This window comes from Centruroides sculpturatus, unplaced genomic scaffold (genome assembly GCF_000671375.1).
Source record: "Centruroides sculpturatus isolate CEXI.00-Female unplaced genomic scaffold, Cexi_2.0 scaffold861, whole genome shotgun sequence".
NCBI lineage: Eukaryota > Metazoa > Arthropoda > Arachnida > Scorpiones > Buthidae > Centruroides > Centruroides sculpturatus.
In genome coordinates this window covers 239,081-263,605 of record NW_019385091.1, presented here as the reverse complement: position 1 = coordinate 263,605, position 24,525 = coordinate 239,081, and the positions used below count along the sequence as shown (strand labels likewise).

At 29.8% G+C, this 24,525-nt stretch overlaps 1 protein-coding gene across 2 annotated transcripts; it reads right to left on the bottom strand.

Annotated features, from left to right (window-relative positions):
- Positions 1–1,577: 1,577 nt before the first annotated feature.
- On the bottom strand, positions 1,578–23,450 carry LOC111634537 (microtubule-associated proteins 1A/1B light chain 3C-like). Of its 2 annotated transcripts, XM_023379334.1 has the most exons (5): positions 23,374–23,450; positions 7,991–8,286; positions 7,702–7,757; positions 5,910–6,016; positions 1,578–2,246 (listed from the first exon to the last, which is right to left on the bottom strand). In XM_023379334.1, the coding sequence occupies exons 2-5, from the start codon at positions 8,046–8,048 to the stop codon at positions 2,078–2,080; spliced, it is 390 nt and encodes a 129-aa protein (XP_023235102.1). In that variant the 5' UTR covers positions 8,049–8,286; positions 23,374–23,450; the 3' UTR covers positions 1,578–2,077. The 2 variants fall into 2 exon arrangements, with proteins under 2 accessions (XP_023235102.1, XP_023235103.1); XM_023379335.1 differs by lacking the exon at positions 23,374–23,450 and having other exon boundaries at positions 7,991–8,295.
- Between the last annotated feature and the right edge of the window lie 1,075 nt (positions 23,451–24,525).

Genomic DNA, 24,525 nt, shown 5'->3' with positions numbered 1-24,525 from the left:
TATAATATATATGTTAACTCCAATTTTATTGAGAAAACTGCGTCCTAAATCGATTTATAATTTCACAAGTGTGCCCAGCATATACAACTTAATGTGACTTTAAAAATATACATAGGGTTACTTAAAAGTAGGTTCTGAAACAATTGTTATGAGAGCTTTGGCATACCGGATATATATTTGATATAAAAATTTTATCAATTTTTCTAAAAATAAGTGCTAAATACAACACAACACACAGCGTATGCATATCACAAACAAATATTTACAACACATTAATTAAAAGCTCATGTTTAAATACTGCATTTGATAACGTGGTACGATAAAGAATTATGTTTATAATCTTACAACTGATAAGAAGCCAGTATTTATTCTACTGTAAATATGCACACATTTTTATTCATTTCTTCTGTAAATGAGCCTTTGAAATATTAGAAATTTCAACCGTGAAAATAAATTATTCTCCGATTTTCAGAACGTTGCCAAATTTATCACTTTTTTGAATTTTGTAATAGGCATCCTACTTAAAAATAATTTAAAAATGACTTCTTAGTATTTGTACTAAGCTCTACTGATACATGTAATAATTATACAGGACTGTATAAAATGTGTATAAAAGGCTGCGCTCTTGTATGAATTTGATAATTTTCCAATATAATTTGAATTAATAAACAGTTTTTTGGATTAGTCGAAATTATTGCATAGATTTTTGTTAAAGTATTTATGTTCCGTGTCACCAATCGCTGGAGAAAAACAAACTTTCGCCATCACCTAACATTGAACTGTTATATTAAATTTTAAAAATTAATGCAATCGAATTGCATAAATAATTATAATCTTGAACCAAAAACAATTTAAAAAGAATCACCGGATGATATATTAGGTTGAAAATTGCACAATTTGGCATCCGAGGCCGTACAAATAAAATATTCGAGGTTGATACTTTCTATCCTCATTTCGCTTCATTTGCATATCATTGACAGCAGCAAATTTGAATTGACCCGGATAAGGTCGAAGAATTTGGTTCCGGACAAAATCTTGGCCTTATTTCGTCCACCTACGATTTCTAGTGTTATGTCAGTCAACAAAGAGCGCAAAAAAAACCATTTATTTAAATAAACTTTATTTAGAAATCCCCACAAAATGAGCAATGTATATCATTTACAATGAATATAGATGAAATATGTTGGAGTGGAGATACAAAATTTTAAAAACTCATAACTCATGTACAATTTTAAACACAATATTTAAAAAAAATTTACCACAAAAAAAGGGAAAACACAATAGTAGATTGAAATGCTAAATAAATTTGAAATTTCACACAATAAATTTAATTGAAACATAACAGAAATAAGTAAAAATGAAAAATGGGCAATGAAGTAGACCAATATATAAAACTTTTGGCACAAATGATAGTTGAACGAACAAAAAAAACGACAAAATTTCACAAAAACAGTTACATAATTGTTATAAAAAATCATTTAAATGTTCTTTCAAACTGTTTTAATTTAATTTTCCAAAATAGTAAAATAAAGAAAGGCTTTGTTAGTAATTTTTAAAAAGAAATTTTAATGTTATTCATCATAAAAAAGTTCTATCATAAAAGTTTATTAAATAACTGATTTCTAATGAATTTTATATTCTTTTGGATCAATAACAAATCTAAAAAATATCAGAAATGATTGAAAAGTTAAGTCAAAATTTACTGCCGGCAGTAAGAACTCTTGACCATTATTTTATATATAATTTGTTATTGATTCCTTATAAACATGTTGAAAAATATGAGTTCAAAAATTCTTGGAAAATGTACAAATGTAGTGTTTACGTGTCATAGTATATCACATTGTCCTTATAAACTCTGTTGAGAGATACTGTCTACAGAGTAGATTGGAAAAAGGAAAATATCGTCAATGCCCCTATTTTCTGTCCTTGTGCAAAAATCACGATGGGCACAGCCCTATCTCTTCGATCTACAGAAAATAAAATATTGTCATTGTAGAGCTGTTGAAAACCGATGAACAGTTTCGGGTAAACCGGTAATGATTACATTTAATTTGTTTTTCTTCCTTCCAGGATTTCATTATAAATGTGATCCAAACATTTCTTGGGAAGCGTACATTACATACAAGAAGCCATCTTCGTCTTGATTCTCTTTGTAGACCTCCGCTAGTGTTTTTGACATACTAGCCATACTTTTGTTATTTATTAGTAAATAAAAGGCTTGATTTGCATTTAAGTGCATTCTGTTCCTAAAAACAAAAAGAAAAAAAGACCTTGTGAGTTGAATACTTAAAATCTACCCTAGTTTTTCTATGTTCCCGTTTGCTATATATGCTATATTTTATGCTAATTTTTAAGTTAATAACTAAAAATATTATATGTTATATTTATTATTATTATTATTAATATAAACTACATTAATCGTATATTTTAACTTCTGTAAACACATTTTACATAATATCCAAATAACACATTTTATCTATTTACGAAAATTATTTCATACTTTTTGTTTATTTTGTCAATAAATACACATGCGAATTTTAATTTATCTAGTAATATCTGAATCTTTAAATACATATAAGCTGATAAAGTCACAAAAGCTCTCTTATGATTTCTAAAAACCAAATATTAAATCTTAACATATCTTTGTTGCTAGACCACGTCTGTCAGCAATTCTTCTTAAATCAACACTGAACGGAGAGATTATGAGGACCACGTGATTGTTCAATATACAAAAGAGGCCAGATATCGACGATTGATTTGCTCTTTTCTTATAAACATATCGTTCTTGTTTGTCTCAACACTCGACGGACGAAATCGAAATGCGGAAACTCGATACGTGTGCAAAATATGTTTAACAATTTCGTACATAATCGGAAAAAAAAATGTACGAAATTCGTTTTATTAATATTTCGAATTATAGTGTACGAGAGATGAAAATTCATTAATCTCTTCGAAAATTAAGAAAATTACTTCTAATTGGTATTCAAAGGGAAAAAAAAGACAGAGTTCAAGGGATTCTACTTTTTACAAGCTTGGCCTCACTAATACTTTCGTCTCGTTTAGAATATAGGACAAAAACACGAGATGGCAACAAAATACAAAACATTTGTTTGCATTAAACATTTAACAAATTAAAATTGCTTAATCGTTACTTTACAAATTCGAAATTGCTTAATATCTTGCACAAATTGCCACCAAAGACGACAATCTGAATGCGTGACTAACAAGTAAGAAAAACAATACGAAAATGGATTTACATCCTCTAATATTAAAATAACGAATCCATGGTAGGAAGTGCATTTTCGTGCGTATTTGAAATAATAAATTAAACGATATGGGGTCAGTAACTCTTAAGTGCAGCCTTCGTTGATCGCAATTAAGGCTAGCTATACCATTAAAAAAAATGGAGTGAAATTTCAATAATAAACTCATTAATCGACGAAATATTTATAGCATTACAGTTTATTTATAGAACAAACTAAGCCGCTACTTAAGAGATATTACGTCATCTGACCCATGAACTTTTTATTAATATGATCAAAGTTGTAGAGGAGTTTTAAAAAGAATTAAAACAAAAAAGCCACGTGCAACAGCGAGATAAATGAATTTAAATAGAAGAAATATTAATTTATTTTCGTACGTGATATCGTGTTAGGTAGAAGAATCTAGACAATTCCGAAAGTTAAAGTGATTGTTTATTTGCCAGATGATAGGACAAACTTCATTGGGATTAATTTACTAGAAATTTAGGACGTGTTTGTATATTTTTAATCGCTAAGTGGTCAAACAGGTAAAAGTTGATGCACCGAGAAGTAAACAGTTGTAACAAGATTCGGAACACTACTGCCGTTTAATGAAGGGAAATTTAATATCTACAACGTTCGGATTTCCCCGAAATCTGTTTTAAAGTTCGGGAAAGGAAATGGGCCTATTATTCATTCTGATATTGCAAAAATATAGTGAGAAGCTGTTAAACTCATAACTGACGTCAGCAAATATAGCAGACGATTTTAATTAAAAAAAAAACAAAGATCTAGTGAAGCTCCTCCCTTTAATTCAGGGTCTGCTGATCGCTTCTACTAATCAACATTCTATCAGCAGGAAAACCACGCCTACAAATCTTATATTTCTTTTCGACTGGTCAGAACCGGCCGACTGCTGGCTCGTCCACAAATGACCTTTCGGAATAAACAAGTCTCGACCTTGAAATTATACACGAAACTAACAGATCCTTCTTTTTAATAAAAAAAAATTAAAAATCTATTTTAAAAACTTGTCGAATTACAAAATTCCTTAATCGTGAGATCCGATATTATCAATCGGAATTGCTAAATTTGTCCGAGGAAAGTGTTTCGACATTCCGTCCAGTTGCAGCAACGTGAGGAATTCAGACGGAAACCCCCTTCCTCGTTGACATATAAGAAATCCTTCAAGGACTAAACATTCTAAAAGAAACGACACGAGAGGCACCCAGACGTCGCCAGTACCTTATAAAAACATCTGACGTAAGATTTTCTTTAAGCTATACTTTCTCTATGTAGGTCAAGTGCAACAGTCCTTCCACAAAATTAACAGAATCCCATCTTTTGATACACTCGAGAACAATTAAATGGTGACATTTTGTATAAAATCGATTGGAGACAAATGATTTGTAGAGTAATTGGAAGAAGATTCGGTGGAATCGGTTCCTCGAAGATTAAATTTCGGCACTTCACCGAATATCAGTGGAGCCGAGTCGCGTGACCATCATCCTGTTTACTTCTCCGCATCAATTGATGCGAGAGTAGCATAAACTAGAGCTAACGGGTTCGGATCGTTCCAGTTCCGACCAGTTATATCGAAGGGCTGTCGAGCAAGGGCACGTGACAATAAAAATGGTTTTTCCGACGCCAGAATGACTGAAAAGTGTATGACCCGATTTTGTACGATTTGAATTTTTCCCCCTTCCAGATGAAGGTTTTTTGGTATCCGATATTTAATAAGCCCTTTGGAGTTACATTAACCTCAAATTTCCCTGTATCGATGATAGATAATGATGGGATTATTCAGATTTTATGCTTTCTCCTCCTCTTTTCTACTTTTTAAACAGTTATAAAATGAGGTACCCTCTTCAAAAATGTTAATGATCTTGTTTTCACCGTAATTTGTGCCAATCTGAGATTAAAAAGAAAATTTTAAATACTGTTTTGAAATTACATTTAATTCAAAAGTTACGATTTTACATCGCTAAATTAATGGTAATTTTTAATTTACTTTGAAAATTTAGCTTACTTCGTTTTTAATCTTAATATTTTACTTCCGATGGATTTTAAATCGAAAATTTGACTTCACAATCTGCTCAATTCTTTTTTAATGGCGAAAAATTTCATCGTTCTATTTTAAAAATTCGAATGCTAAGTCGATTTACAAGGAAATATCGATAATTGATATGGAAATTAAATCGTTTTTCCTCAAACAAAGTAATCAAAACGATTTAAAAACAAGTTCGACAACGATTTTATCATCTTTTTTAATTAAAGATTTAATACTTTATCGGCACTTACTCTACGCAGTATTTTTTGTGAGCCAAATTTAAAACTATGTATAAATATTATGATACCGCGTGTCAATTAACTAATGGTAAAACAATCTTTTCTATTTTAAAAATTCAACTTTGGACATTCATCTTTGGAATTAATTTAATCGAAAAATTAAACATTTTATCAGAAAGTTTGGACTTTGAGAAATTTGGAAACCTTGACATTGATTCGGACCAAACCTCTTAAAACGAATTATTTTGAAATAGATTTTCGTAAACTTTTAAGATGGAGTTAAGTAAAACTTCATTTTTTTTACATAACTTTTCCAATTTTATTGATAATATAGATTAAAATTTATCGTAAGTGGCTATTTAAAAACTCGAGATTTACCTGATAATCGTGACGAATTGTGACATCGTGAGCTCTTGAGGAACCAAAAATTTCGTCTTATCGAGAAGAGGAAGATGGACTTCTTTGTAATAACGTTCTACAATAACCTGGAATTAAAAATACACGCTTAAATGAATATAAAATAAAAGTTTCTTTTTTTAATTCTAAAATTTATATTTGTATCAATCAAATCTTAACGTGGGATTAAAACAGAAGCGATCATATTACGCGACATTAAAAAGAGATAGAGAAATCTATATGTTAGTCCGTAACACCTTGACACAATTGCCTCGACTTTAAAAAACAAAAATTGTTTCAGTTATTTGAGTTCAACGATCCCGTTCGAGTTCGGAACAGAATGACCTTCGTTGATTCCGCATCTCAAATTTTGCTTATTTTACAATAAAATCTATCACTTTTTCACTCATCTTCCGTGAGGAATCTTGAGTAGTTGCCGGAAACCACTCCAGAAACTGGTAAAAATAAATGGAACATAGCCCACGAGATTTTTTTTTAACTTAAAAAAAACTGATTTGGGCTGGTTTGCTTACTTTTTTTTTTATCTTGGAGAGAGTACAGATAAGATTTAACTTTTTCGAGCTTACAGCTGGTATAAACCCATTGCGTAAAGCCTAATTATTCTTCTTCTGATCACGAATTGATCAGATGATTTCCGACGAACCAACACAATTAGGTCAAAAATCGAATGTTCTTTATTTATATATATATATTTTTTGTTTCTTTTTGTTTTTTAATCTCCGTTTCTTACTTAAATCTATAATTTATATATGGAATATGAGAAATTACTCGCAGATATGTTGTAAATATATTGCCGGATTAGAGAGAAAGGAACAGGTTTAAATCGACTTGACACAGTTTGACTCTGGAAAAAGAAACAAGTTTTCGATCATGGATCCATAAATGGAAGCAAAATTCGCCTTTTAAATAGTGTATATTGTGGTGTAAATGCACTTCTTCGCAAATAGATCATTGTCATATTACATCACAGAGTTGATAGATTTTTCGTAAAGAGAAAAATTCCTTGGCCCATATTCGATTTATTACTGTAACTGGTTGACGCTAAAAAAGGGACATCAGCTCGGAATCATCTACCTTTTAATTGCCTTGAATATTGGTGCCTTTAACCTATTACGCAAATTCAATACACACACATACTTTTTGCATAGCTCATTTCCCGATTAACATAATTTATTTTCTGAAACGGCATTTAAAATTATTAACGTCCACTTTATCCGTCCGCATCTTCTAGTATTCTTATCAATTGGTGTTACTATATATGACGCAAGTGTTAACCGACACTTATGTCGAAATGAATTACGTAAGCAGACAAAAAAACTCTTCCTTTTATTCCTATCTTATTAGTATAGTCATCATCTTAATTTGAATTTTACAAACTTTACTTGAAACAACTTTAAATTCACTTTGTGTATGGAAGAAATTGAACTAAAACGGGGTGGTGCAACAGTCATACGACTTCCAGCTGTCATAAAAGTGTGACATTTTCCACCAGATAAGAGAATAGACAAACTGCGACTAAACTATCCAAAAGATACGAGAAATAAAAACTTATCGGCAAGATAATTCCCATTTTCGATAGAAAACAGAATTTAAAAAAGAGATACGGAGAGATGGCTTTTAAACTCGTGACTAAAGAACATTAACCTCGTGTCAATAGGGGTTATCAAAAACAAACATTGTACGTGATGTACGCTACCGTAACAAATTTGCATTTTTAATGCAGATAAATTCTTTTTTAAAAAAAGTCACTTACCGGTATTTTCGTGGGAAATTTTGACTTGATTCCCTCGACTTCTTCTTTTCGGGTGGCTGAAAAGAGATTTAAAAAAACGTTTAACAAAATTCTAGAAATGTCTGCTGGTACGAATGCATTTTAAATGTCACTTTAAAACGAACTTTGCATTTAGCTATTATTAAAACGAATTGCCTTCTTCGAGAACAAATGTAACAAATGGTAGAGACTTCAACCTGGACAAGGTGCAGACTATCTTTAGACCGATCTTTGGACTAATTTTAGAACATATTCGAGATTTAGAACTCACCTAGTGATTTTCTTTGCTTAAAGGTTCCCATGGTGTTGTAGTTTTTGTCTGGGGTCATAGCTTTCGACGACCTGCGATGTCAACGATGCTCCTGTCTTGTAGACAAGGCTCTATACTGCACCGCAAACGCAGACTGAAATACAATGTGGTGCTATCACGGAAGACTGAGTTGATGTGGCGTTAGAAACGGAGTGTGGTGTAATATCTGATTGGATTGCAACCACCACGGCGCAGTCTCCATGCCGACACGTGATAAGATAGCAAAGCTCAAAATTTTCTCGCATAAACAATTTCTTCTACAAAAATTTGTAAAAATTAAGTAAATAAGAAATGTTATTTTTATAACATACAAACAAATAAGACAGTTTATTTTATTTTTTTTTCGAAACGAATTTACTTTTGGATTAATCTGGCTGCACGAAAGGCAGAAAGGACGTTGGACCCGAATGGAAAATTTATAAATAATAGAAATTCGAAGCAACGTTATCGAGTTTAAAGGATTTTTAATCAGCTGCATTGCATCTCGAGGCATCGTTTTCGATTTCCTCGCCGTTTCGCGCTAAGTATGATTTATAGTATAATAAATTACGTCTCACGAGGAATTAGGAAACTCAACTAAGAGGTTCAACGAGCTATCCAGGGGCTCCTAAAAAACCGAAAGGATGTTAGCCTGGTTTCTTTTAAAACCTTTTAATAGTTTTATTAATCGTAAAGATGTTTTACGAGAACAAAAGCCCAAACTATAATCGGTATTCGCCGAGGTGGTCTTATTTCGTCTAGCGCTGATAACAATACCGTATACATTCCGACAATTATACACTGGCAGACAAATGATGGATATTTAAATAAATAATTTTTTTTTTCCACAGATAATCTTTTACTCTATCGCCGACTTGTCATAGCACGTGTTCGTTATACCAAAATTTCAACACTCGACGGATAATATGACCCAATCCTATTTTCTGTCCTTGCCTGAGTTATACGCTTAATTGTCACACTTATGCACTTATCGTGGGCGACGGCACCCTTAGGGTCATTTCGATTGTTGTGTGCTAATTTGTAACTTTACCTTCGTATACACGTAACGCTCGTATGTATCGCGTTATTGTTACAACAGATATCTTTTACTAGATCCGGGTTCGATTCTCGTTTGGGCCTCTCCGATCAGGTAGTGACAAATCGTGTTACGCCTCACGTATCGACTAAAATTAAAAAAAAAAAATAAAAAATGCTATTTGATACACGGAGAACATAGGGCATTCTGCCATTATCACAGATTTATTTTTCGTAAACCGGAGTATAAATATACAAATCAATCACAACGATGTCATAATTTAAAGAAAAAAGTACTGAATGACTCTTTAAATAGAACTGGATCAAAATAAAAAGGATTAGGTTTCTTAAGTAGCGCAGTCGTGATTATTAACGAAAACACGGTAAGCCAAACGGTGACCATCACTGTGATTTTACTATAACAGAGCACATATCTAATCCTTTATAAAAAAAAAAAATCCCGGTCACATGATCGAAGTTTCTCGAACTGTTTTATTTCAGTCCGTAGCTAACAGCATCGGACCGGCCGACTCCGGTCATCGGACAACCTTCAAACTTCACTCCTCCCCTTTTAAAGGCCGAGTCGTAAATACGTGTAAGTGCAGATAGTTTTCTTCCACAAACCCGGAAGGAAATATCAGAAAAAAAGTGTCGCCGCTTTTGTTTATCCAGACTGGCGTGTCTTAATTAATATGCAAATTGCATTATTGTTTTCGCACAATGCCTGCTTTTATCTCGCTTTTAACCTTTCTGCTCTGGCAGAGTAGTGAGTATGGATGTTGGCCTAATGCAATAGAGGCCCTTCTACGGGTTTAGGAGGTTTGTCAAAGTTCGTTAACCTTTTCGTCCGGTCGAACTCTTCCTTACATGGAGTTTTTCCTCTCACAAAATTTTCCTTGTAGATTTTAACTTATTTGGATGCATTTTTTCGCGCGTTACTCTGTTGGTATTCCCGAAATCTAAAAACGCAATCAAGGAAATTAAAAAAAAAAAAATGTCTGAAGGCTCCGAAGGTTTGACGTCACGGGCAACCACAAATTAATTAAAGTTAATTGCAATTAAATTAAGAATACGGAATGCGATTACTGATTTAAAAAAAGACCTTGTTTACAAGAGCAAATTGCGAAACTGCATTTTTATTTTATTTTTTAGTTTAAAGCAATCTAACGGACGATATATCAATATTACCGGATTGGATTTATGAATACTCCATCGTGGCTTTCTGATGCAATATTGGCAGCGCATCCTGCTCCGTTCTATCTACTAAAAAAAATAGATATTTTGATAGCCCTGTTATAATTTTTTAACTTCTAAATCCTTTAAAACTCTTATCTAGCTTTTGTGAGGAGTAAAAAGTAAATTACAGTTCTATCGTTAATTATAAAAATTCTAAATACAGAATTGTAAAAATATAAAAGATGGATTAAGTGTCCGCATATCAACGAAGAACTTTTAATAGTTACGCTCTATAAATCGTCCTTGTTTCTTTCTTGTGCAAGGTCGTAACTGTCAATCGGGATCTGACAAATGGGAGTAGAAGAATCTAATCGGGTTAGAGTAAATTGCTACGATGTCTTACGTGCAATGTCACAAATATCACACCTGACCTCTCCATTGTAAATCAAAACGCGTCGTCGCCATCCATCAAACTGACGCCGTTATTAAAATTTGATCGGGCAGATTAAACCAGTTTCTGAATAAACTACCTTCTTAATTAATCCATAAGGCGCTAGCTTTATCGCTTATCTATATTTACAATATGCATTATTTAAATGTGCAGTACTATATACAAGGCTCTATTATACTCTAATCGTTTAATTTTTACTGTTAATGACCCATATAATTTCATAAAAGTAATACTATTCGTAAGTGTATCGAGTTCCTATTAAATTCAATAAAAATCTAATTTTATCTTTAATTTATAAATTGAATTTCCTTTCAATTATTTCTTTTTAAAAAAAAGGATCCTTGTCCATATTTCTTGTTATTGAAGAATTGTTTTACTAAAATATATATCCCCCATAGTAACTAAATAAAGTGTTGGGTGTATCTACTTTTATCTCTTGATAGTTTTGCTGTCTATTGACATAAGCTACCATAAAAACAAATAGATAAAATATTCCAATAATATGGATATTAGCATAAGTTTTAATTAAGAATTAATGCTTGCATAAACCGGTGTGATAGTGAATTTTTAGTTCATTTTGATTGACTATAAAATGTAATTTCGTGTTAGCTATTAAGATAAGATAATTTTAACGTGATTCTTCAGATGCACGCTTATAAATTGCAAAAGTCGGAAGTGTTTAAAGAAGTAGGAAATTACAGAATATTTAAATTAATGGTTTTGCTTTGTTATTATCTAACAATATCCTTCTATAATTTTATGTAGATTGGAAAATTACTAATGTTCAAAGTCTATTTCGCAAATATACCCGTAAAATACGACATTAAATAGCATGTAGTTCGTTTGATCTTTAATTGATGAAAACAAAGTTATAGATTTCCATCTTTAATTCACTTTTCAAAGTTAAAATCAGGTAAAGATTATCCGGTCAAATGGTACAAAATTCAAGGATATTAACAGAATATCTTAGAATCACGAACTACTTTCGTCACTCGTAGTTCGTTTTCAAGAAACAGAGATAAAATTACGTACAATTATACATGTAAAGGACTTTGAATCTTGAACGTAAATGCAAAGAATATTTTGGTTCTTCGAAGATTAGCAGAAATTCAAACGGTAAAGGAGGAAAAAAAAAAAAATTGCATATAACCCTATAACAATCATTCTCATAGATCTGAATCGATAAGAATTTTATATAGGTTAATTGAAGATTTTAATAGTACAATATCCAAATTCTAAAGAACAATGCTTATCACTTGACGTCACGATAGACGACGAACAAGAATATCCCATTCTAATATAGCAACATAGTTGAAAGATCGGATTCCCTACGAGATAATTATCAATCGTATCTTAACTAATTTTTGTTGTGTCTGGATACCGAGGACGATAAAAAGTTCCATTAATTTCAGTTTTTACGCATTAACTTTGATAGAGATCATTGAAATTGCGTTATTCGAAACTGATAATACGTCTCGATAAAAAAAGAAAATTAAATACGAAGCCTATAGAGAAAGAATTAGAACGTATTNATTCATTCTGATATTGCAAAAATATAGTGAGAAGCTGTTAAACTCATAACTGACGTCAGCAAATATAGCAGACGATTTTAATTAAAAAAAAAACAAAGATCTAGTGAAGCTCCTCCCTTTAATTCAGGGTCTGCTGATCGCTTCTACTAATCAACATTCTATCAGCAGGAAAACCACGCCTACAAATCTTATATTTCTTTTCGACTGGTCAGAACCGGCCGACTGCTGGCTCGTCCACAAATGACCTTTCGGAATAAACAAGTCTCGACCTTGAAATTATACACGAAACTAACAGATCCTTCTTTTTAATAAAAAAAAATTAAAAATCTAATTATAGTTACAGAATTTCTACTTTAAAAAATTTTTTAAATTAGAATTTCAAATCTTTTAGAGTCCTTTCTTTAGGTTAATTATAATTAATACTTTTAGAACTTTCAGAACTTAATTTTTAGAAGGTGTTTTTGGTTAAAAATTTACGGATAATGAAGAAAATGCCTTTCTTATCAACAATTATATACCTTTATTAATATTTATGACATTAATTTCTTCACACGCAATGCGTACTAATAAACAAATTTTAAAAATATATCATTGATACAAACGATAGAAAATCTAAGAAATTATTTCAAAATTTAGTTCTTATATTTTCCCATTTTCTTTATCATTAATTAACCCATACTATTAATCATTATCATTAATTATCCATTAATATAGTAAATTTAATTATATATTTAATTGATATAAATTATAAATTTCATAATATAATTGAAAATATTGTTAAGATTTTTCCTTTTATCATATAGAAAAAAATGAAACAAATCAATAAAAGTATATTAAATTTTGCTCAAAAGAAATATCTATTATTTAAATAACCGTATCAAATAAAAATTTGAATTTTTATCCAAAAAATCTAGTTAAAATTTTAATTTCATATCGAAATAATTATCGTAGGATTCTTAATATCAAATACAGTATATCTTACCACTACATTGGAAGTGAAATACTTGGAAAATAGAGAAAATTCTTATCATGTTTTGTTATCTTGTCAAAACAAAGAGTCAAGATATGATAGATAACGTTTCTCATAATTGTTAAATATTTAAATAAGTCTTCATAATATGAATAAGTAGGCTTGTATTGTATTATATCAGGAAAATACTTGAATAAGAAGTAATTATAAGACAAATATCCAATCCAACATAATAAATAAGATCAAAAAGCTTTTAAATAAATGAAAGTTTAAAAATAAGAATACAAAGCAAATTCTTGTCTGTAAGGACATTATGAATTTCCGTATCTTAATTTTTTTCTACAATATATTTCCAAGCTGGTAGCATCTCTAGTGTTCAGAAATCTGTTCTTTACTTCTATAATTTTCGAATCTAATTTTTCTAAATTTAAATATTCTCGTATATTGTACATGTGTGGACTATTTAATTATTCTGTATATAATATAAACTATTAAAACTATTTCGTTTAGTGTCATAAACTTTGAAGTTATTATTATGTTTACTTAAATGAAATAAACAGAATATCATCCGAAAACATGTTTTCAAACATATGTTTTTTTTTCTTTTTTAATTCTCCGTTCATACTTTTTTTTTATTTCTCAGTTTACTTCTATAATTATAAAATAAGAAACAAATATCTCAGAACGGCGATTTGTTTACCTATTCGTGATTATACACAATGTTTATTCAATTTGGAGATTATTAGCTTGATTACTCCTCGATCATCTTTTAATAAAATTAGGCACGTGTCGATCATGTAACGGTATTTATTATAGTCTATTGATCTCTAAATAAAAATGAATTAAAATCAAGTTTACACTGTAAAATTCAAACTGGACTTTGCTTAGCCACTAAAAACTCCAGGAAAGGAAGAAAAAAAACACGATAATTTTGATAAATTTTAACCTTTTTTTTCAGTTTTTGTATAGCTTAAGAAGTTAAAATTTAAAAATAATTTTATAATTATTAATTTTCATTATAATCACTAAATAATTATTAATTTAAATGAAGTTCTGAATTATTTATCAACGCATTTATTAGTTATAAAATATAATTTATGGTAAACAATATTACAACATTTATTCGTACAGGAAAATATAAACAAAATTAGAATTATTGCAAGTATGCATTAATTTTAAATAGTTATAAAAGCAAGTTAAAAATTTTTTTTTTCGAACATATTAAATCAACGAGCAGTTATTTATTATGACATGGTCACAATGCCGGGCTTCAATTTTTAATCATATTTTTAATTTATTTCACTTAAAATATATGCTCTCCACCTCAAATCAGTAGTGGCTTTTCCCTGTACATCATACTTTTCCTTTAAAAATCTTTATTCCTTACTTATCCATATGATCAAAATAATTTTTAGTGAATTAAATTTTGCATAAATTATATATTCTATCTTGAACATCTCGATTACTTCAACTATTCTAACTTTTCGTTTATTATAAAAATAATTTTTCTTAATGGAAAAATTTTTGAAATATTAAATTTTATATAGCCACATTAAATGCATTTCAACAAGCAGAAGCTATTAAGTAAAAGAATTTTCTGGTTAGAATAAATGAAAAGTATTGTTTACAGAGATTGTTGTTTATCAGCAATAACATCGTTACTTCCTGTTTCCAACACTAGCAAATTTAATTGATGTACGAGATCATGTGTTGATATTTTTACCTCTCATCTTGTACTTAAGACGAAAACATCGAAGAAAATGTAAAGAAAATTTTGAAAAATAACGCGTAAATGAAACAATTGCTGGTTTCACTCAACATTTAGTAATTATTCAGTCAAAAAGTAAGTTAAATGTGCTATTTATTCATGTTGAAAATCTCTGCATCTTCTTTGATTAATTCTTTATTTTTTCCCATGTCTTTTAGAGAAGGCTTGTTTATTAAAAGTAGTTCACTCTGATCATTTATTTTTGACTAGGAAATAGTATATTCATAAAATAATTTTCATATTTTATTGAATAATTATTAGAACGAATCGTTTAAGAAAGTAAGAACCTGATAATTTGAAGTTCTTGGTTATTCCAGAGGTAAAAGTTTCATTTCGAATTACTGAATAACTTCCAACTTTCCCAAATAATGGTATATTTTCGCCCAAAAATTCAACGTATCGTTTCGGGAATCGCAAAGTAGACTTCCTTGGAAGCGAAAAGTGGAGAACAAAAGTCTATTTGGCCCACTAACACAAATCATGTTATACATCATGCTCGGCAATGTAAACGAGAAAACACCATGACCTGGATTGGCCAGTCTGATGTGTAGTTACAGAGTGCGAAGGTCAAATATTGCATACCTTGAAGAATAAGCTTTATGCTCACAAACATTAGTTCTAGATTATAGATTGATATCTGTTTCTGAGTTAGGAGATAGTTGGCACGAAATGAAAATTCCCAAACGATAATATCTAGTTAAGATACTGTTTAGAGCTATTGAAAATACAAGTTAATATCCGAAAGGTAACATTTACTGCTACAAAGGTTACTCGTATCTGAAACGAGCATGTTGTAAATTACATGACCATTGGGACTATTTAATAGAAAATATGTCGTTCATGTGTTACTCTCATTCGACATTATGTATATTGTCGAATGTAGTTCATTTTATCTTCATAAATAGGTATTCTTTGTATTTTCTACACAAAATTAACTAAAACTTAAATTTAAGGTACTAAATGGTCCTATTATGGCCTAGGTAATCCCTGACATTTTTTTATAACAAGTTATACTTTCGAAAACAAAATTCTAGCACTATTTATTAGGCCATATTTGCTACTTGTGTTTATTTTATGGTTACGCATAAAATACTGCAATTAACATAAATTATTATTCAAATAAACATTTATTTCTTGAAAATCAAAAGCAAAACAGTCATCATTCCTAAAATCTCTCTTAAAAAATAAACAAGAACCAACTTTAATTAGAAAACAATAGAAAATTAAAATTTAGTACAACTGTCTCCTTGTTTCGAGATATGCTTCTCCATTATCTAAATTAAATTAATTGTAATTTATTTTTTTCATAACCTGATAAATGCGGTTTTTATTATAGCCTACTCGGCTCATAATATAATCTGCCTAGGTAATTATAATAACTCTTAAATTAAATTTATTTCATTACATATTCCACAATAATAACATGCAATAGTTAAAATATAAAAAATTGCCAAGCACAGAAACTATAAAAGATCGAAATTGAAACTAAAAGTATTAATCAGTAAGTCAGGAAACTATAGATGATGGTTTTTATTAAATTTGATTATAAACTGCAGAGATATCAGTAATAGTCCATAATAGAACCGCGTACGGTATCTTAATATCAAAATTGACCTATTGATTTTAAAAAGCTTCTATTTCTTTGTATCATTTTATTATCATTTCTGTAATAATCAATGTAGTGAGTCTAGAAATATTCAAGGTTTAATGGAAAACAAGTAGACCTGTATACAGTACATTTACTCTTCTTATGTTTTATACAAAACGCTAAATTATTTAAGTTTGAACACTTCGTAAGATTCATTAATGATTTTGAAACTTACTATGTCATGTGTGATATAATTCTAATTAAAAACATTTTAAAGTCCGTTTATTGAACCACATTACGTGTCAACGTAAAAATACCTTCCCGAAAAAACAGCCGGCGCTAAATATAATAATATTCTCATAATTTGCTGTAAACACGCTTATTAAAAGCTAATGAGCGAGTAATAAGTTCATACAACGAGACAAATAGATTATATTACTCCTATGAACGATATTTAAAACAACTATAGTACCGAATCACGTGATTCGGAAAGGAACTCGATCATCCTATCGTAATTCCAAGCGAATGTCCAGTATCGTGTAGCCTACAAAGTCCGCAAATATTGGATCGAGTTCAACAACTCTCACCGGTTATACAGTAACTAGACGTCGACAGTTCAACACCCAAAATATGCCCCCTACATTCAACATTTTCCTCTATTCGTTAGTTTTGCCGCTTGATAACGTTATAAAAAAAGAGAAAAATTAGAAAAACAAGACTAAGAAATAAGATTATTTATTTGTTTAACATAATAAACAATTAATTTATCTGATGGAAACGATAGATATTTTATTTCTTTAATGTTCATTTAGTAATATAGAATCAATCAATACACAAATGTTGATCATTGGTTTATAAAACAGATATTCCTGATAATATGAACTATTAACAAGATTAATTTTAAGATTTCTCACCAATGAATTGATGCAAAAAAACTGTTGATAACTGGCTAACTGAACGAAAAAAATTAATATAAGAAAAATAAAAAAACGTTCCGGAGAAAAATAAAGAAAAAACATCATTTCACATCGTAAAAAAAAAGGCATCTGAAAAAGCAAATACGCGTAATCCGATACTTTGTAAACTAAAGTATTATTAACAATAGTTTATTTATTAGAAATATATATATAAATATGAATTTTTAATGCAATAATAGAAAGGTCAAGTTCTTGTTTCATATTACAATGCGTATAAATAGTTCATATAAGTATTTGTTATTAAATCCTTAGTTTAACAAATAATTTCATTGATGGAGGACAGATCTGTGTGTTAACGATATTTCGATATACAAATGTAGTCATTTTTATTTAAATATTGTAATAGATTCTGTTTTTTATTAATACAATAGAAGAATAAGTAAAGCAATAAACAAAGTTTCTTGGCACGTAAAAATCTACGTTAAGACCTGCAGTTTATAGTTGCTGATGCAATGATTACTAGATTTGCTTTATCAAATCGAGAATTGCTAAAAACTACATAAATTTGCACGTTACGCAAATATCTTTATTTTACTTTAGTATTCATATATCGAACATTGCTCCAGTTTCTTTTGGCAGATGTTTATCAAATGTAAATGCGAAGTAAGCTTACATTAAATATATTTTTGCGAATGAAGTTCGATATATGCAATATTTATACATGTATTTATTTATTTATACATGTATGAAATTAAAATTAATAGAATTATAGATAAAATGCTCCGTAAATTTATAAGGTAATTATCTCAAGGGAAAACAGATAGTTCATTCGATCCAATTTTCATATGGACGAAGAATTTCCAGTTTGACTCTTGCTCAAAAGTATAAAGAAAATATTTGCTTAAATTACTCCACTAGTCCAGCGGTCCCAACCGGTGGTCCGTGGACCAATAATAATCCGCGAAAAAATTTTGATGGTACGTGGAGAAATTTGGACACTGATCAACACAAGGTTACGCGAAGTGTTAGGGAAGAAATGCAAAATGCTCGGTTGCTTTCTCTCGCTCATTGAGGGTTTTTTATTCGAACCTGACACCAAATACGAAACCAATAAATAATAATATCGATAAACCAATGTTGTGAGTGCGATTGTCTTCCTTCGTGGAAAAGAGCCAAGAATCTATAAACTTATTTCAAACAAGCAGCAAAAATGTTTATACTAATTTGTTATAATTAAACAAGTGAATTTCATATTAATAAAGTAAAATGAAACTTTTATGATCATTATTCTGTAGACGTTTGTATCGTTAAAAAAATTTATGATAGTGGTCCGAGGGATTCAAAATTGTGAGTTTAGCGGTCCGTAAGGTCAGAAAGATTGGCCACCGCTACACAAGTCGATCAGCCAAGATCTTCTAAGTTCCATTTTCGTCTACATCAATAAAAATATTAATAGTTATTCACTACGTAATCGAGTTCTTATAATATCGGATCTAGAAATCTTTAGAGAGGTGCAGAAAGAAAATACTGTAATATGCCTTACAAAATATTTTATTACCCGAGGACCCCGTTTTACTCTGGAAAAACTATTACAAGGGGGTGCAACTGCACCCTGAGCACCCACTTAAATCCTTCTGTGAGTTCCTATTGCTTCGTTTTCATTGTGATAAAAATTGAATTCGGATTTTCTTTAGTTTTCATCGAACAGCGTTGCCTTCAAATACAAAAAGGTGAAATATTTCTAATGTAAATAGTTGTGATTCAAACCTTAATTTCTGGTCTACCGGTATCTCGAAATTAGGGTTTGCCATCACTCTCCTATGTAGAAGCGAACAACTTCGTACCAATTTTTTGATCAGTATTTAAAAAACTAATCAGAAAATTTATTCGAAATATATTTTAAAGCTGAAAATATGGTGGATTCTATAAACAAAATATAGGCAAGTTTCCTTTGTTTTGGTATTAGTTTTCAAAAATATAGTTTTAAAAAAACTCAAATAAATAAATAAAATAGTACGTATAAAGTTAAATGTTTATTAGTATTCAAAATGAATATTGTTTAATTTCTTAATGCTATGAAAATCTGTTTACAATTCTCGTTTCAAATTAAACTTGTTTCCATTCAAACAAGTTTAAAACTATTAAATTCGTAATGCTAGTTCTTTTAGAAAAGTAATAAACAATATTACATGCATAATAAGACTTCTCGTAATCAAACAATATAACTAAAAATAATCAAAAGAATTAAAAACAAAAAAAATTAAATTGCATACATTTTCTTTGCCATTTAATAGCAATTAAACTTAAATATAAAATTCAAGATAATTATCGAACATACGGAGCCAAGGATAAATAAACCATAAAACTACAGAATATAAAAATATTTTTCATATTTATTGTAAGGGTTTTGTAATCTATACATTTTTAAATTTATATATTCGCGTTTAATATAAAACAATATGGTGAAACACCAATGAGCAAGTGTGACATCAAAAATGCTCTTATATGTATAAACGAAAAGTGACGTTGAAAACCCGCATTTTTCTTCTATATAATAATAAATTCTATTGTATTTAATTAAAAAATACAATTTGCATTTTTTCAAATTTTTTAAATTTTATGCCATTCTTTTAAGAATTTCGTGGCACATCAGCTGAGAACCACTATCTTATTCATTTAAATTCTATTCAGATAAGTGTTTCGAGAATTAAAAGTAGTCCAATAACAATAAGAAATAAAATACAGAGTAGAAACGACAAACAGAATATATAAACACTTTCACGATAAAGTTTTGTTTATACTTTTTACATTTCACAATATAATGGTAAAGAAAAAAAAAATAAAATGTTCGTGTATCAATAGATGCCAAGTCCGGAATTGCAAGTCTTGTTTCATGTGTTTCATAACATTATTTTCACAACAATATTTTCATTTTTTTTATAATTAATTAATAAAGCTAAACGATTTTTAAAGTAAATTTAACATTTTAAATTCATACAAATTCAATCTAAAAATAGTGATTATAAGTAGATACAGTAAAAACAGCTTAGGCGACACTTGCATTCGACGGGCACCTGTCAAAACGGGCGAAAATTTCTGGCACCGAATAGTTTATCCATAGAGTCTTCGTATAAGTTACCTGTATTAAACGACCACCTGTGTAACGCGACCGCGGGCATCGATTTTTGTTCCGAAACAACATACAACAACTGTAATAAGCGACCACTTTCGCGAATATATCTGGTCTAAACTATTGTTCAACAACGTTTTCCCCTTCCTAATACAATGAATTAGTCTAAACTCTCGTTCAAACCCATCTCGGGCACTTCTCCACCCTTGAAATTAGGTTCAGGTGTTAATGAATTAGTCTAGCAACAAAGGAAATTCATTTCAGTTTGTTCGAAATTGTCCGATAAACGAAAGAAATGCAAAGTGCTGTCGTTAGAAGATCGTATTAAAGTTATAACAACAGCAATTAGCTGCGAAGTTTAACTTTTGAAAAATGAAATTTATTTTACCTGTAAACCTACAGTATTTTCCTTGACGGTATAATATATTGTACACGATACAATTAATTGGCTGATCTCATCGTTTGATAAAATTTATTTTTATTTACTTTTCTATTTATTTATTTTGAAGCTCATGTACAGTACATGTGCGATAAATAGTTTCTGTACAACCTACTTCTGCAACCTACCTTATTTCCCCGATATTTTAAGGAAAATAATATCCAAGTCATTTTCGCACGCAAAATATTCAAAAAACAATAAACGCATTAATGCAAAACTCAGTTTTACAGGCAACCTTCCTTTTTCGATTCCGCAATGACAATCGCGGAATGTAATAAAATCGTACAATGAGAAAAAATAATAAAATCGTTTTATTATTACAGTAGAGCCTCGAAAACTCGGCCTAATGTGGACCGAAGGGTGGCCAAGTTTGTGAAAATGCCGGGTTATCGGGAATGGGGTTAAAAAAGGATAAGTATGCGTGTTTCCTCAGAAAATATTGTACTGTACTTGTATGTATTGTTTGCTTGAGAATACAACAGAGAGTAAACTGTACAAATACCCTTAAACAAAGGAAAAGTACGTACTTTATGAAGGCATAGAGCCTTTACTACATGAAAATGAAAATTAATGAATACACAGTGTACAGTAATTTACCTGATAAGACAGACCTCAGAAAAATACTTTATGAGGCATAAAGCTGTCTATGATGAAAATTAATTATCTAAGGTTATTTTTGCCCTACCAGGGTGTGGCCGAGTTATCCGGAGTGCCGGGTTATCGAGTGCCGAGTTTTCGAAGCTCTACTGTATTTAATAATTTTTCTTATTGTACTTAAGAAAATATTAAATATTAAGAAATACAGTATTTTTAAAGTTAAAATAAGATTAAACTAGCGAATACCAAAACCAAAGTGATGTAGAGATACAACGCGCTTGTATATCGATGACGTAATACACGTCATCGATATACAAGCGCGAACGAAGCGAACGAACTGAGGAGCGAACGAAAATAACCGAGTTGAATTAATTAAGTGGGAAAAAAGAAAGTGTGCATTATAATCGAGAAAATGCGACCATTGTATTAATCTTTAAAATATTGATATTAAATCTGTCTTATAAAATCACGATGACTCCCGTAAATCGAGTTATCCTATAAGAATAAAATACAATACCAATATAGCCCTATCGTTGAAAAAATTCGCTTATATTTGCTCACCTCGAGTTTTTCTTAGTAGAAATGGCTAAAAAGTGCGCAAAATACGTACGGAAATACGGTATTACATCACCACCTGTATTGGACGACCACCTGTCTAAAAGACCATTTTTTGAATGAACCGTGGGTGGTCGCCATAGACAGGTTTTACTGTATATAATAAGATATTGATATAATTAATTTTCTAGAAACCTGTCGTTAAGCGCACCAGTATAAAATATTTCCGCGGCTTCTTGAAATATATTTTTAATTATACAATATTATATAAAATAACTAACAAAAAACATGGCACTGTACATACTCATTATAGAAAAGTCTATTAATTTAGGAAGTTGAAGTCTCCGAAATACACGATAACAATATACGAAAACAGTGATTTAACCGGCTTAACACAACGTCAAGAGCTAAATATAATAATAATAATAATAATAATAATTAAGTGTATTTATAAAACAATTTTTTCATTGTTGTTATATTAACAAATGGAAAATATGATTTCCCAAATTTTGACATGTTTTTGGGCTTAATCGTCAAGAAACACAAAAATATTGGGTTTTTTTAGTGGCGCGTTATAGCTTCATAGGTTCTAAGCGAATTTGAATTAGGGGTCCATACGTATAATACATTATTGACTTCATACATTTTTCTTCGGATGAATTTGTAGGGGAAAATATTTTCTTACAAAAGATTGATTTGGGGCCCCCTGTTAATGAAAACACCGGGAAATTGCCCTCTTTGTCCATAGGATAACTCACCACTGGTTTTTTTTCTGGTTAGTGTATAGAAGGCGCGATTTTGTCCACCCAATTTAAAGTTTAATAACTTCCGTGCCTTTTGTTGGAAATTCCCGAAATTTTGTAGAGAGGTTTGCGTGTTAGGGTGAAACGTTTCTAGAAATTTTCAAGAAAATTCAATCATTAGTTCGGGAGATATGGTTCCACCCGCATAATGCCTTCCGAACATGTCTGAAGATAAAAGTGATGGTAGCAATTATTAGAAATAAAAATAGAGTGCCGAAACAACGTTACCAGCATTTTAAATACGGGTTACACGAACATTCCAGTTTAAATTCAGTTATTACAGGATAACATCTTATAAAGATTATTATTATATGTGAAAAGAGTTTCAAATAACGTTTATATCAAAGAAACAGTTTATAATTACGGAATAAATTAAAAAAAAAATAATTTTTACTTTATCTTACCTTCCGAAGAAGAATTGACGAAAAAACAAACGCTGCGTAGGAAGAACAGACGATCCGTTCGAGATACATTAAAATGTCTATGAATTAAAAAATAAAAATTAATAAAACTAGACAAAAATGAAAAACAATTAAATAAAAATATAATATTTAAAAATTAAAATATTATCCGCAATTTTAATTCGATTTTATTTTCTTCTTACGAAAAAAAAATATCGTCTGCTGAAAATTTCCACCAATCAGAAGCGAACAGACGACATTCTTCAGAGCACGAGATTTTGAATCTGTCGTCTGCTTGTAAAATTTTTTAGTTATTTATTTCGTGAATTCTCTTTTTAATATTGAACGTTAAACGTCAAATAATAATAATAAAAAAAAAGGGGTCGTTCGTTAACTTTAAAGGTCATTTATATGAGTAATATATACGTAATTTATTCATCTAAATGGCATTTATATAAAGTAACTTTGAAGATGAAAGACTTGGGTAAGTTTTATATAGAAAATATTTGAAATTCTATAATGAATATTTATATATAAAATGCTATTTGTATGCAAATAATATTTTACATATAAATTATTTAACAATTAATTTATAATAATAGGCCTAATAATAATAATTAAATAATTTATTTAATTATTATTATTAGGCCTAATAAATAAGTTAATTGTTACAGTATTAAGCAACTTATTACAAGCTTTAAATAAGGGAATTTATTATCACCATCCAAAGAACAATTTTCAATTTAAAATAGTGTTTTTGACAGAGAGTTTACCAGAAATATTACACATTTAATCAATTTTCTAAATTTAAATTTACTCAAATACATACTCAAACCAAATACAAATCTATAAATAATTGGCTCGAAAATTATTTTAAAAAATTGATTTCATTCCAATTTAAGTAAAGATTTTATTTGTTTTTTTAAAAAAAATTGTAAGAATATCCTTAATAAGATACTTTTATAAGTTGAAAAAAGTCAATTTTGTGGAGATTTATAATCCAAAAAATGCTTAATTGTGGTTTCATCATCATCATCATCTCAAGCTTGTATCTGTCAGATACAGGCTTGAGATGATGAATATAAATATACATTTATTTGAATGTATTAAACTTAAAGTGTTTTTACTTTTAAGCTGTTAATCATTTCGGAAAAC